The sequence below is a fragment of the Lates calcarifer genome, linkage group LG12 (genome assembly GCF_001640805.2).
Source record: "Lates calcarifer isolate ASB-BC8 linkage group LG12, TLL_Latcal_v3, whole genome shotgun sequence".
Taxonomy (NCBI): Eukaryota; Metazoa; Chordata; class Actinopteri; family Centropomidae; genus Lates; species Lates calcarifer.
Window position 1 is genome coordinate 12,646,838 of NC_066844.1, and position 16,812 is coordinate 12,663,649.

At 38.8% G+C, this 16,812-nt stretch overlaps 1 protein-coding gene across 3 annotated transcripts in view; it reads right to left on the reverse strand.

Moving 5' to 3' along the window:
• Nucleotides 1-16,812, reverse strand: part of cntn4 (contactin 4) — a 154,744-nt gene that overhangs the window by 66,097 nt on the left and 71,835 nt on the right. For all 3 annotated transcript variants that reach the window (XR_007814351.1, XM_018699001.2, XM_018699000.2), the window contains exon 6: nucleotides 152-355. Coding sequence is in view for 2 of the 3 variants with exons in the window: in XM_018699001.2 (XP_018554517.1) it covers nucleotides 152-355 (204 nt within the window). In the remaining variant the exon portion in view is untranslated. The remainder of the gene's footprint in view (nucleotides 1-151; nucleotides 356-16,812) is intronic.

Genomic DNA, 16,812 nt, shown 5'->3' on the forward strand with positions numbered 1-16,812 from the left:
AGCAGAATCATTTATGATGATTACCAGTATGATATACAGCCCAGTTAACCTGAACAAACCTCTCAACTAACCAGCCAGCAGTCTTATGTGCTGTGGTTGATAATGTTGACATGTTGTTTGTACAGTTAGTGGGTTCAAAAGCAGAGCTCACCATCACTGCGGAGCACTAGTGGAGTGGGTGGACCCTGGACTCTGGTCTTTGTGACTGTGTTGGTCACCACACAAGTGTAGTTGCCAACATCTGAGGGCTCCACTTTGGCGATGTACAAATTTCCTGTTTCCTGTGAGATGAAGCGACGAGTATCCTGTTTCACAAATGATGGGTATTCATTAAAGATCCAGGAAAATATCAGATCTGTGGATAAAAAGAGAGAAAGGAAATTCTTAATTTAAATGAAACCATGTTTTGGTTTTCTGTATGGGATACTAAACAAAATAATTTGGTGGAGGGAACTGAGATATTTTGGTTGCATGTAACTTGTAACTTCCTGATTCACTCCTCCTGATGATAGATGACCCTAATGCTATATCATGCTAATGTGAAAACTGATGACCTGCAAGAGCTTACAAACAAATGTATTATCTGGACTCACTTTAAATGAACAGTTTCCATGTGGATGAGGTCTGCATACGCAACTAGGGATTTGGGAGATACTGGGGTATGTGTCTCATGACTAATTGCAATTCCCCAGACAGTCAACTAGAACAACAGAGATAGCTTCCACGAGAAAAAAAAAAGAAAACACACCTAATAAGACTTCATAGTAAGGTACATAAAACTTTGAGAAGTTAATGATTGAAATAACCAAATAATCAATAAAATGAGAGCACACTGATGTAAATAATTACACATATCATTATTACATCATTAACTAACACAGTCACATATATGTGCTAACCAGCTAACGGGCAGCCTATAGCCTTTCATTGTGGCAACTCACGAGCTAAACCTAGTTAGTTCCATCACTCACAGATGGTATGATGGCCTTGTTTTCTCCAAACTTCATGAACAACAACTTCTCTAGAAACTTCCAGCTTTTCAACACTAAGACTGTGTGTGCTGGTAATAATGTAAAACTACCTTAACTAATCTGAGTAATCTGGATTTGTTTTCTATATTTGCCCTCTGTTATTTTTTCAAAAAATCAAATGCCCTCTCACAACTCTCTCTGTTTTGTCGTTGTTCACAATTTAAAGGTAATAAAGGCAATAATATGCCCCTAGTTACAAACAGTATGATGCATATACACATAATAACATCATTTATAATTGGTTATGTACCATTTAGCATCTGAGTTGGAGTTAATAAGGAATTATTCATTATATGCAGTAACTGGTTGATAGGCAGACTCAGAGATACTCTATTTAGCAACTTATCATCAGATACTGTTTATGAAAATGATATCCAGCAGATTGTTCTTGGTTAACTTATCATTATCCGCTATCATTTAGACCCACAATCATTATCCCTTGTTGATTCAAGATTTGACAGGAGCTGTACAGACATGGTGTTATGAAACCAACTAAAGGTGTGACTTATCACTAACAGGAAGTGGGGCATCATGTTGGCAAGTACTTGTCAGACTGCTCAAATCAATGAACATTGTTGGAGTTTAAATGCCAGGATTTCCTCAATGTCACTTCATTGTGTTGGAGTAATCAAAATGAGAAAAACACACAATTTGATAACTTGAGATCCACCTGTCAATTTTTCTCTTTCTTTCTTTCTTTCTTTCTTTCTTTCTTTCTTTCTTTCTTCACACATCAATGGTGTTCGTTCTACACAACCTTATGAATGCCTTCAAAAAGGTGTCCCAAAAAAAAATTAAGGCGAACTGAGCTTCAAAGCTCACCCACTTTGTACAATTTTGGAACAAACCCGCCCCAAAACAATCAAGACAAAAGATGTGGTTCATTCAGTTATTTGGTTCATTAGACTTGGAGTTTGACATCATGAAAGAAGTAATCATTAAAAAAATCACTGACCGTGAAATTATTGATTATTTGATGAAGTAATAACAATTATGTAATTATTCTGTAATAATAATTAATGACTGACTGTTACAGTAGATGAAATTAATTATGGGACTTCATTAAACCAGCCAATAATCCAATTTACAAGTTGAACCAGTGTTTAAACTGAAACAAATGTTCAGCAGAAAATTATGAATAATGAATGTCTTTAACAACACAATGTTATTACTACATTGACCAGGACAGTACTATAATTCATCCACAGACATCATCTCTACCATGAGTTTCAAAGAAAAATCTGAAATGCAATGCAGACATGATTGCAGAGCAAAATTGCTACAGCAGTTTAAAATAATAATTAAAAAAAAGCTATAACCTCCTGGTGTCCTGCAATTTCACAAAATTATCCAGCATCTCAGTAATCAGTCTTGGATGCATTCTTGACATTATTGATGTTGACTCATCAAATCTGAATTTGAGTAGTGACATAATCTGCTGCTCTGGAGTTTTGTAGTCAGTCCAACTGAAAGGCACATGCTATTTTCCTGCTGAGCTTAATCAAACCCTACCACTTGTTAGAAGACTAGCAATTAAACAAAACAGTCTAGGTGGGACCATTCCCCTCCCCTCCCCTATAGCTGCTTGGCCATTTATCACAGCATGATCCCATCCTCCTGCTGGCTGAAAGGAGCAGGTACTGTACCGATCAACACCGTGTGAGGCTTGGGCTTAGGGTTTGGCTGGCGTTAGTGTGGAGCTGAACACAGAGTAATGGCACAGCAGAGGTCCATGGGGACAAGGGACACTTCAAGGCAGGATAAGGCATGTTGTTTGTGTTTGTTTCCTCTCCAGTGCTTTTGGACTACGGCTGCACCTGCTCTCGTTCTATGTTTAAAACCCATATGCCTACATGGCACAACATGAGCTGCAGAATACCACAGAGAGCAAAAACATAATGAGATGTGTCACACAGCTGGCCAAATGGTCTTCACAAAATCATCCAGGGCATTGATTTTATGGGTTACACAATGTTGCCTGGAATAAAACCAGGACATCGTGAAGACAAAGTGTAGAAAAAATCCAGCTGCCCTGGGAGGCACCATTACAATCACTACCATGGTAACAGGAAATCAGCCTGATACCAGCAGCTTTTGCACATAAGCTCAAAATTACTATTTAAGTTACTTTGGAATAAAATCTGAAAAACTGATGTTGCAAAGATGAAAATCCAATGATCTTGGCATTACAAGATTTTGAAAACACAGTACTACTGGTCTCTTCTTTTTTGGTCTCACATTGTTACATCAAAGACATGATCCATTGGAGAGAAGTCTGCCGTAGTCCCACAAGAGTTCTCTGTGGTTTCCCTCTAGGTTAAAGATCACTTTGCAGAAGTCACACTGAATAAAGCTGATTCACTCACACAAGGAGACACAGGAGCTGCTTCAAAGGAGAGGCCCCGCCAAATATACAAAGGCCGAACAAGACGTGCAAGTCAAACATGCCCGTCTCCTGGCATAGCTAAGATCACATCCAGACTGAATTGTGATAAAGATGGAGCATGAAGACAAAGATGGTGGGCTGTAATCCCAAAGTTGGTTTATCATCCTTTGTGACAGCCTCAAAAGGAAAGTCTTTATCAACTTGGGGCACCTATGGAAGGACACACGTATGTGCGTATTTTGTCCACTGAAATGTTACTCTACAGTGTGAACATGTAGTTTCATAAACCCAAACAAATGAATACATAATATAAATGGTTAAAAATACAACTATCTTCTAACTCTTTCTTTTGTTGTACTATGCTTTTGTAGTATACAGTGGTGCAAAAATGTTTTCGGAAACCCTTGAAATTTTACACAATCTTAAATATTATCATGAAATATTTGGGGAAAAATCTTTTTTGTGTTTCAAAAGGTGTGGCTGCATTAGACAGACACAAATAAATACAAATGATTTTTTTTTTGTTTATTGTTTACAAGAAAACTAACAAAACAAAATTCTTGACAGTTTCAATATGTCAGTTCTCAACATTGTTGGTATCAAAGTCAACAAATAACAGAGAATGTGTTCAAAACTGAACAAAAAATAAATAAACCATCACATCATCAAATTAATATTTAGTAGTCCTGCCATTAGCACGCAGTAGAGCTCTAATCCTGGCTGGCATGTTCCCCCATGAGTCTTTCACACCGTTGAGGTGTAATCTTGTCCCTTTCTTCTTGAATTACTGCTTTTAATTCTTCTAAATTCTTTGGTTTACACTTTGAAACAGACCTTTTGATAATCCACCACACATTTTCAATGGAACTCATGTCCGGGGATTGAGCTGCAGAAGGGAGCATATGGGTTTTGAGAATGGCACAATACTTGGCAGAGTTCAATGTACCATCACAGACAGTGAGATGACTCATGCATCCCCAAACCATAATACTGCCTCCACTATACTTTACAGTAGGTACTGTACATGCTGGAGATAATGCTTCGCCTGGCCTGTATACCCTCACATTATCAGGAGGAGGATAAAGCTGGAAACTGGACTCATCTGACCACAGCATCTTCTTCCAATTCCTGGCTGTTAAGTTCTTGTGTGCTTGGGCCCAACGACGCTGGGCTAACCTCTGTCTCTCATTGATCAGGGGCTTCTTGACAGCCTTGTAGGATCTTAAGCCATGATCTAAAATTCGGCCATGTACAGTGCGGGTGGTTTGACCACTGCTGCTGAAGCTCCTGTGATGTCATTTGGTGGTTTTCCCTGCACATGCGGTCATTTCTTGCTGAAGAAACCCTTGGACGCCCAGATCTTGGTTTGTCTTCCAAGCTGTTGGTTTGTCTGTATTTCTGCAGAGTGTATTCAACTGCTGAATGACTGCATTTGCACTTCCTGGATATCTGGCAGCAGCTGTACCCTTCCTGGCTGAGAATCTATATCTTCAGGCATGTTTCCTGCGTTAGGTTCCTTGTTTTAGCCATTTTTGTCTCTGAAGAACTTTCAAATGTGCTGGCTTTATATAGACAACAAGCACTGCAACAAAAATTGTCTTTTGATAATAAGCACAACCTTCATTAGTGGATCACTGGTACCAACATGTCCCAATACTCAAAATTTCTTATACAGTTGTGTTCAAAATAATAGCAGTGTTTTTTAAAACGTGAGTAAAGCTCAAAATGCTTATAATATTTTTTATTTCCATTCATTGGGAACACTGCACATTATATTTTACATCAAAACTTGAAGAAAAATTTATCAATATTTTAATTACTTTACAGAAAATGAAGGAAAAAATGATATTGGGCTGTTCAAAAAAAATAGCAGCATCTGCATTTTTCATTACAAACTCAAATATTTACTCAATAAACTGTGCTGCATGGAGTCGACCAACTTCTGGCACCTGCAAACAGGTATTCCAGCCCAGGATGATTTGACAACATTCCACAATTCCTCTGCATTTCCTGTCACCCCACAAGTTTTCTATTGGATTAAGGTCCAGGGATTGGGCTGGCCACTCCATAACCTTAATTTTGTTGGTCTCGAACCAAGATGCTGCTCGCTTACTGGTGTGTTTGGGGTCGTTGTCTTGTTGAAACACCCATTTCAAGGGCATTTCCTCTTCAACATAAGGCAGCATGACCTCTTCAAGTATTTTGATGTTAGCAAATTGATCCATGATCCCTGGTATGCGATAAATAGACCCAACACCATAGTAAGAGAAACAGCCCCATATCATGATGCTTGCACCACCGTGCTTCACAGTCTTCAGAGTGTACTGTGGCTTGAATTCAATGTTTGGGGGTTGTCTGAGAAACTGTCTGCGGCCCTTGGACCCAAAAAGAACAATCTTACTTTCATCAGTCCACAAAATGTTTCTCCATTTCTCTTTAAGCCAGTTGATATGTTCTTTGGCAAATTGTATCCTCTTCAGCACGTCTTTTTTTTAACAATGGGACTTTGCAGGGGCTTCTTGCAGATAGATTAGCCTCACACAAGCGTCTTCTAATTGCACTCACAGGTAACTTCAGACCATCTGATCATCTGAGCTGATCATTGGCTGAGTCTGGCTATTGTTCGATCCATTCAAATGGTCTTCCGTTTTCTTCCATGTCTCTCTGGTTTTGCTTTCCATTTTAAAGCATTGGAGATCATTTTAGCTGAGCAGTCTATCATTTTCTGCACTTCTTTATATGTTTTCCCTTCTCCAATCAACGTTTTAATTAAATTACGCTGTTCTTCTGAACAGTCTGGAACGACCCATCTTTCTCAGGTTTTCAGATAGAATTGCATGTACAACATGTGCTGGCTTCATCCTTAAATAAGGGCCACCTGAATGACACCTGTTTCTTCAGATAATGAATGACCTCACTGATTGAACTCCACACTGCTATTATTTTGAACATGCCCCTTTCAATTACACAGACTCAGGAGCATGCATATCGTGAATGTTTGGTCTGTTGGTTTCTCTGACTCTACTACACCTACTGGTAAATTATTTGCCATGTAATAATATAATTTCTACCAAAAACAGTGATTGATCTGGTTAGTCATGTTGGACTGCTATTATTTTGAACAAAACTGTATATTTTTATGGATTTTTAATGGCTTTTTTAGGATTTGTTTAGTATTTTGGCTGTGACTGTACTAAAAGAAATTACACTTGAAGACCTAAGAGTGATTCTTAATGCAATATTTCACAAATGCATGGGGTGTCCGAAAACTTGACTAGTTGAAAGTGCTCACATGGGGCTTTCACCCAATCTTCTCTTTTATGTCTAGTTACCATTTTTAACTGACATTTTAAAAACTTTGATAATAAAAATTGATATTTTCAATGATTTACAATAGCATACATAAAGTTTACATGAATGCTGCACAATAACCATCCATTCATTCATTATCTATACCACTTATCCTTAAGGGTTGTGGGGAGCTAGAGCCTATTCCAGCTGACATTGGGGAGAGGTGGGGTTCATCACAGGCTGACATATAGAGACAAACAACCATTCACACTCACATTCACACCTATGGGAAATTTAGAGTCACCAATTAACCTTTTGGGAGGAAACCAGAGTACTCGGAGAGAACCCACACAGGCACAGAGAGAACACGCCACATAGAAAAGCCCCAGGTGAACCAGGGTTTGAACGTGGAACCTTCTTGCTGTGAGGTTACAGTGCTCACCACTGTGCACCCCGCTGCACAATATGAGTTGGGATAATATTATAGTTACATTTCTTAAAGTTTTCTACTGTATTTGTTTTTATAAATAGTGAAACAGTGTTTTGAAACAGTGAGTTCATAAAAAGTCAGCAAAACTTAAAACTACCAAAATTAGTCTGAACTTCAGAGTTAATATAGCGGCCAAAACTAGTAAAGTATATTTAGCTGATGTTCCACAGTTCAGTGAAACTGAATGAACTGTCATCTTGTTAACTATCCAGCACAAGCACAAAAGGGGCAGAAATGGAAAGTACAGGCAGAGATATCCTAACTTTAATTTTCTAAAATATCAGTCAAATGTTGGATCCTACATTTCCCATGATGCAACTTGATAGCATCTTTTGTCAGACCCTCCCTGTCTGGTAAATATCCCACCCCTTTCAAAACTTCACACCTACACTTCATAACACAGACCTCCTTGAAAATATGGAGTCTGAGATAACTAAGATGATGTCCTCTACCTTATTTTCTCAGATTTTAGTTAGATCTTAGTTTCTCCAGAGCTACAGATTACGTTATATAACTGAACAACAGAACAACTTTTGCCATATACATTACACACAGTGCAATAAATACATAGCTTCACCCATGCAACACATCCATCAGAGGCTGTAAGCAAGGTGTGTGCTGCCACTCAAAGCTACAGTTCAAATCAAATCTGTGTATTTAATTTAAGGTTTCTTTGCCTCTGTAAATATAGCATCTTACAAGTCAACCATGAAAAGATGAGCATGCGCACTGCATATTCACATAACAGCTGATTTGAGTTAGGTAAACAAAACACAGCAGATGACACCAAAACAAACTCACAAACAAACAAAGTGGAGCAACTGGAGTAAAAAACAGTGACTGCATTTATAGACAGCTTCATGTGACTATTAGTCAGTGACATCAGCCAACAGTTGAAAAATCAGCCATGTTTTTTTTTCTTTTTTTTTTCCTGTAATGTGATTAATTTCTGCACTATACAGGCCCTGGCCTGCTTCTCATCCTCCTGCTGCAGCCTCAAAGCGAAGCCAGCCACTGACACTGTCCCCAGGGACGCCTGCCCCTAGTGCTTAAAGCAATACATATTCATTTAGACAACAGACAACGACAAAAAAATCATCATTCGCCAATAAACAAAGCAGCCATCTGTCAATACAAAAGGACGCCTGCAATTTAACTGTTACATCAGGACAGTCTGGCATCATAATATATTATCTGCCTCATCATATGATATTAATAATACATGTAAGAGCACACTGTGACAACAATATGCATTTTTAATCACCCAATTACAAAACAGTGGGAGGTGGGAATGCTGCAAAATGTACAAATTTACAACAAAACAGAGTACACTGAGTCAGTCTCTGATTACAGGCGTCAGTAGGGTGGTAATACACTCATGAGTAGGATGGATTGCTGGGTAGTGTCAAACAGGGTAAAGCACTCTGATCCGGTACAATGTGAACTACTTTCTACTTCTAGAGCCATGGAGAGGAGCACTCACACAGCCGAACAACACGGCCACAGATTGAGAGAAAAGTCTCAAACCCACAATTTGATCCTATTAGAATCTACACATTCACTGATTTAGGGGAGCATCTTTGAAAGGCTGCCTCTATGCACAGAAACAAACAAACAGAAAAAGAAGCTCAGAAAACCCCTCCTCAGTTAAACTACTGTCATCCCACATCATGTTACTGACTGCTGTATTCCCATATCTGCTCCAGGCTCCAAGAATCCTCTGTTCTTAGTGTTTCCTTTACAGGACTGGACAGGATGCACATGCTCTGTGCTCTCAAAGCCTCGGGTAGGAGCACAAACAGAGACACACACACACACACTAGAAAAAAAAAATCACTCTTAGTAAAGGCGCACACAAGTGATTTCAGTCTTGAGTGCCCCTTTAAGGTCTCTCCCCATTAGAAGATAGAGGTCAGCAGCATTAGGTCCACAACTAAACACAGTAATCGTGTAGTACAAAGAGTGTGACTGGGTCACACTGGCAGCCCATTAATTCAGTTGGCTTTGAAAAAGACTGAAACTGACAGCCTCTCTGCTCCTCTTGCTGCCTCTGATCCACAGAGACAGACAGGAGGAGAACTGCATTGCACGGAGAAACAAATATTTCTGCGGGTTGGTTTTAAAAAAAAAAAAAAAAAAAAAAACTTGTGTTGTAACCAGGTTGTGTTAATCCATTCCCCTTCCTTGGACTCTGCAGATAGTAATTACCATATATTTCTGGCATGCTCTGACATTGGCCTGTCAGCTGGAGAGTGAGTGTGTGGATGCAGCGTGGAGGAAGCACCCAGCTCTGCCTTTGTGCTCGGATCTGGCTTGGCAGGGTGTGTCATGCCTGATATGCACTCAGCCTCTTCTCCCTGTCTTTCCAGTGCTGACTGTAAGAACAGGTAGGATCTCTGATGACACTGGGCACATTAGAGGACATCAGTAGTCTTTACAGTTGTAGTCAGAGAGTTTATCCAATAATCAATTTTCTGTTACTATGTTTGCTAGCTGTGTACTCACCCAGAACAATTTGAGGTTCAGTGTCCTGACTAAAGACAATAGAAAGAGTCAGGGTTTGTTTTTACATCCAAATGGTGGATTGATGGTTAAACTGAAGTCATGCCATCATATTGGGTTTTGTGCCTAGCTTGGGGTGCTACATTATAAACCATAATCCAAATAAGAAATAAGACCTTAGCCTATGAGAAAGGATAAAATGATTACTGGAATGACAAAATAATTTGGATGAGTAGCTACATTTCTTCTTTTTTTAGATGCCAAAATCACCTAGTGGCTCTGTGTTGTATTATAGACTTCATAATCACTGATAGAGATATTATGGTTGTGGTGCATGCTAATATGTTGAGGTATCTGCACATCTGCACTCTTAACAGAACTATCTGTTTAGGTGCTCACACCGTATTTTTAGAAGTTGCATATTTTCTTTAGGAGGAGTCACTGTTTTACTTTTCTGGCCCACTGCTGAATGAATAAACACTCAACACTCACAGCGGCATAGGTAACTGTGGATGTGTGTATGTGCTATATGAGTGTAAGTGAGGAGAAAAGCTACGATACACATGTGCCCTGCCATGTTTTTGATCTATAGAGGATGAGGTAATTGAACATGGCTGGTTTGCATTTATTTATTTTGGGCTCTGTCACATTTCTCTTGAATCTGTGATATGAGTTATAGTAAGAGTGTCTTGTAAATAAAGGCTTCATTTTTGTACATGATTCTTTAGCAAACATGACAAATAAGAACTAATATGAGTGAATACTGAAATTCTGCAACTTTTTTTAAAAAAGAAAATAGCAACATACAGCTTATATGAGAAAATCTTTAGGTTATGGTTAGTCTTGTTATTGCATAAAATTACTCATCAAAACCAAGACTTGAAGACATCAGACAAACTGCATATGTAATACATCCATAAGTGATACTGATCATCAAATGTGGTTGAAATAAACAAATTAAACAAAACATAACAAAAAAAAAAAAAAAAAACAGCAGCAACTGTAAGTTATTACATGCTATCATCCAATCAGGCAATCATGTGGCAGCAGTGCGATTAATAAAATCCTACAGATACAGGTTAGGAGATTCCGTTAATGTTAACATCAAATACGAGAGTGGGGAAAAATGTGATCTTAGAGACTTTGTTGGTTCAAGATGGGTTGGTTTGTGTCACACTGCGGTGAGGTTTGTCTTGTCTTGGGATTTTGGTCTTGTCATTTCCTGTTTTATTTTGAAGGATTTACTCTCCTCTCATTTCAGAGCACTTGCCCTTCCTCATGTGTCACCTGTGTATCCTGATTACTCATTGTTTCCACCTGTTTCCCATTACCTCTGCGTGTTTAAATAGTCTGTGTCTCCTTTGTCTTGTGCCAGAGTGTCTTCGTCCGTTCACCTGATGCACCGCCAGCCTTGAATCCACAGCCACAGTGTTGCCTCCAGTAAGCCATTGTTCCTCTGTTAGAGTGATTTATTTTTTATTTTTTTTTTTTTTGTAAATTTTGATATCTCAGTTTCTTGCCTTAGCCTTAGAGTACTTTCATAGTTGTTTGTTTTCCTCCTTTTGGAGCGATTTTGTGTTACTCGTTTATGTTCATAGCTTATCTTAGGTCCTCCGTTTTTTTAGGAGAGAGTTTTATTTAGAGCTTTTCTGGTTTTCCTCCTGTTGGAGCGTTTTTTTGTTAAATCCTTTCATAGCCTTTTGTTTGCCTCCTCTGAGTGATTTTTGATTTGTTCTAACTTTATTAGCCACCGTTCATTTGTTTTTTTTTCCTCCTTTTTGAGAGTGACTTTTGTTTTTTCTTATCCACCCTAGGAAAGTTTTATAGCCTTTGTTTCTTTGTCACTCAAGTGAGAGAACTTTGGTTGAAAATAAAGTCTGTTTTATTAACGTCATCTCTGCGTCTGAGTCCTGCCTTTAGTCTCGGCCTGACAGTTTGAGTATGTCTGAAACGGATGCCTTCCTGGTATTTTCATGCACAAACGTCTCTCGAGTTAACTCAGAATGGTATGAAAAACAAACAAACCCATACAGTGAGAAGTAGTTCTGTGAACAGAAACACCTTGTTGAGAGAGGTCAGAGAAGAATGACAAGCCTAGTTGAGGTTGACAGAAATACTACAGTAACTCAGATAACCACCCAATACAACTGTGGTGAGCAAAGAAGCATCTCAAAATGAACAACATGTCAAATATTGAGGTAGCTGGGCGACAACAACAGAACATCACCCCAGGTTCCACTCCTGTCGCCAAGTACAGAACACCAAAACTGGACAGCTGCACATTGGAAAAACATATACTGGTCTAATGAATCTCAACAACATGAATCCATGGACCAAATGTGTCATGGTTTGGGGAATGTTGTCCTGGTACACTTTGGGCCTCTTAATACCAATCAATCATCTTTTCAATGCCACAACCTATCTGAGTATTGTTGCTGACCATGTGCATCCCCTTTATGGCCACAATTTACCATCTTCTAATGGATCCTTCCAGCATTAAATGCATCATGACACAAAGCAAAAGTTGTTAGTGTATCTCAGTTGCCTCCCCATACACCTTGTCTGAATCCAAAAGATCACCACAGGGGATGTGGCTAAATGGGAGATTGGCAGCATGAATGCACAGCTGCAGATATGTGATGCAGTTGTCTCAACATGGACCAGAATCTCAATGTTACCAACATCTTATGGAATCCATACCACAAGGAACTGAGGCTGTTTTCTGTCTTAGTATAGTGTTCCTAATAAAGAGTCTAGATCATACAGAACACAACAGAGATACATGCCACTGAGAAATTCAAATGTTATGACTATAAGCTCTATCTCCTGAAGGAGAGGAGCAAGATTGCAACATACTATCTGATGCAGCTTTAGCTCAGGCTCTGGCTTGCATCATTCTTTCAACAGGTAAAACTGAGCTCACTGGGATACATGGGACAACATGAATCCTCAGAGGTCCTGCACACATGAGGCAGCTGATTACAGGGATACAGCTACACTAATACTGCAGGTCCAGTCAATAACCTAATTTTACTGTGAGTAAAAACTATCTGTAAAAAATATATAACAATAATATGAGCTGCAATTTCATTGGCTTTTTACACTTCTACTTGCTACATCGAATTGCACTCCTATAACATTGTCAGATTCATCAGGGGCAGTTTAAAAATGGGATCTAAATCAGCATAACTTTTTTACCTCACATAATCTTCTTCAAAATCTGGTACCTTCAATACCAGCAATGCAACACTGACTGATTCAGGTGTGTTATGCTAATAGTGGCTAATGTAGCATGGAGCCAATAGCCTCAAGCGGAGCAAGAGGAGTGGGATACAGAGGTCTGGTAAACTTACTTATTTTCAACCCAGTATTACCCAGATTTTTTCATTTTCAAACCTGTAGTCTTCAGCCTGATGCTGACCAACATGACAGCATTTGAGGCCTAATGTGAAATTAGAGGGAAGTTATCAGATTTCATATGGCTTCTTCTGGAGCCACAAAATATTTATTTATACAACTTTTTTCACATATGCAGTAGTACTCCTCAAAACCTGTAAACACCTGCAACAACAATTAACTGATTCATTGATAATGAAAATAATCGTTAGTTTTAGCTTTAAACTATGTTCACTTATGTAAATTAAAGGATTTTTCCAGGGAAATGTTTAAAGATACCTGGTGTGAACAACAGTAAATTTTTTAAATTTTAATGTATTGGATATTTATCACAATCTATGACCTCTACAGGAAAACAATTATATTTTGCCTGAAAATACTGAACAACTTTATTAGTGTAGCTTTTGACATGAACCACGACATCAAGCTTCCACAATTCATGTATTCCTGGTTTGTTCAGTGCAAAGCTCACACAGTCTCACAGCAGTGAACAATCCCACTAATTGGGCAGAAACAGCAAGTGCAGTAATACAGTTGCAGAGGCTACCCAGCTATATAAGGTGGAATGGATTCAACTTAAAACTGCAGTCCAGTACTCTGCTAAGCAAGCTATGGGTGCTGTGGATGGAGCTGTCATGTTTTCGACAATTGTTATTTTCCCCTTGCACAGCAGGTGACAGCACATTTCTGCTGGGATGAAATCCCCACGGGCACTGAGGGATTTGTGTTTACGTAGCGGCACCAGGGAGCCTGAAGACATGACATGTGACTGTAGCCGAGCAGAGAGGATGGAAGTGCTTACACACCACCAGCCACAAAGAAAAGGATACAGCAATGTCTGAGTTAAGTTCTCGACATGTATACACACATGGGATCAGACAAGCATGTATACACAAGAACCTGGAGTATGCTCCACATCCTTTGATACTGCCTCTTTTTTGTCCTTCATACCCCACACATAGTCATGCACCCACTTCAAATGCAACAATAACAGCTGTGTGCACTGTAAACTTTAAGGAGCTTAAAGGAGATTTAGGAAGCATGTCACTCAAACATGTCCTCTGGGAAATGCATGCGCACTACACCCAGACTTCTCCATGACCTTTTCATACGTGATTAGAAACTCCAATCAACTCAGAGTGTCACTCTCAGCAAGCACAGCATATCCCATTTCATGCTGCTGTCATATTGTTGGCTGAAGTTTCTCTTCACTGTAAGGTAACTGCTACATTATGTCAAAACTGTAAGGTTTTGGAAAAAAAGCTCTGTGACCTCTGCATGGATAGTGTGACAGTGACATGCGATATTATTTCAGAGAACTGAAGTCCTCAGACAGATGAAGGGGGGGGGGTATTACTATAATTTGGGATTGAGAAAAGAGATTACTCATGGTGATTGTGAAATGTGTCGTCTGCTAATCAGACTGAGAGCAGAATAATCCCTGATGAAAAAAAAAAGAAAAACTACTGAATATGAGTCATGTACAGTATCATCAGCAAATTCCACTGGAATAAACATGTTCATAATCATAGCATGGAGAGATTAGATTAGCCCTTGAAAACAGAATGTGATGTTCCTTTCATCTTATGGTGTCTTAAAAGGTACTGGAAGATTTTGCATTTGGCATTGAAGGTCACAATTTGTAGTATATTCAAAGTGGTCATTTGAATACTTTTGCCAAGCAACTCACAACAAAATCAACAAAAATGAATGTTGCCTTGATGATGATTGATTTTGTGTTTTTCTTCAGATCCAGATTCAGATTTAGAATTAAATGTGTCATTCTAAACATTTCAGAGGTTCAAAATTCAGACAAATTAAGGGAACTAAGGATAAAGGCCTGGTTGCACCAGAGAGTGCTATAATGAAACCCAGTTCCAATTTTGTGTGCATAAAAGTAACAAGCCTAAACAGGAAATTAGTTGTTGTTTATGCATATTATATTTCATGAAGGTAGGATGAGGTGTACCATTCTATTCAGAATCAAATTTTTTTATTAATCCCTTGCAGGAAATTGTTGAAATCAGCAGGACTATGTGAAATTCAAGATAGTATTCAGTTGGGAAACACTGATGACAAGTCCTGAAATAAAACAAGTCCAGAACAATAGTCAACTGTGTTTATCTCTATCTATAATATTACTATAATATCTCTACAGTGACTTAGAACACATCTGATAGGGTTAACCATTACAAAGTTAGCTTATATGTAATTTCTAACACAAATAAAATATTAAAAAAGATTCCTTTATCTTTTGCCACATTAATCTCTGTTTTCATTTAAAATATGATAACTGTTGTAGTTAATTTGTTACCCATCTTTATGCTGAATACTGTACCATCACCAAGTGGTTTGGTCACTTTCTTTTCCCTGGTGTAGCCCTATGTTTTCATATAAACTGATGGAAACAAGATAACTAATGAGGAAAGGGTCAACTACAGCACCATGATATGAGAGAATGAGCCCAGGATGTGAGGAAATGTAAAAAAAAAATCTCCAGGAGGCCTAAAAGGGAAGGGGAAGTGATGATGATAACAAAATATAATCTATCATGAATTTGTGTATTTTTTGTGATTCTGAAAGCTATTTGCCCAGAGAGAAGACTTTGCTGTCCTGATGATTTACAATTGATCAAAATAAATTTGGAAGTTTTTATGTTGGTTGGTGTCTATGACACTATCTTGATATAGGCAATGGTCATTACGACGTCATATTTGAAAGCCAATTTCCCTGGCTCTGAACAGAGAGAATATTGGACAGTTTCATGATGCATCAGGCTGCTTTGAGCAGGTACAATAAAACAAAACAATACTGGCTCAAACTATGAATACCTAACTATATATGAGAAAAAAAGATGATGACTCATATTCAGTTATTCTAGTGATCCACTGTATTGTATATCCATTGTCAGTCATGTGCAGTCATATTTCATGACATGCCTTTGGCATAGAGGAGATGTATCTCGGTGTGGCATCTGCAGCCTGACAGCCAATAACACGACAATAATGACTGTCAGGCCACCAAAGCCATCTTCCCTCCTTCACAAGGACCTCATTGCATTTTAATCAAAATCTGCATGTGGGTGGCACATGCTAGGAAAAGCTCTGCACATCCCTATTCAGTACCATATGTTTGTAGATCTTCCCATAGTGGTGGGACCATCAGTGTATGCCCAAGGCTCTGGTGGGCTCCACCTGCCAGAGGGGGCTCTCAGAGGACACATTATGCATGGCAGACAGCTGTCCTGCCCACTGTATGCAGCATGAGCTCGCCCATGCAGAAAGATGTGTCCAGACAGAGGAGAGAGCATGGGAAGATGGGTGGGGATGGTGATAGAGGGAGACAAATTTCAAGGGAATACTGAAGTATGTGAGTGTGTTATTGTGTTGCTGGTAGGGAGAGTTCACATCTGCTGCATAACCTGAGACTACCCCTCATATGGCGTGTCAGTGTTCAATGGATTCTATGTGTGCTGTTGTGCTGCATCTTTTGGTTTTAATCAATTAAAGATCATGTATACATTATAACTGACCATTTTGCTGCTGTGTTTTAGTAATGTGAAAGTATTTAATCTGCTCCAGATCTCTTAGCTTCCATTCATTTCTGTACAATATGACAATCAGCATCAAGTAGCAATATCTAGTCACTAGTATGCTCTACCTACATTACATTGTTCTTGCTTGAAAATGCAGTTTAAATGTAAATAGGTGTGAAAT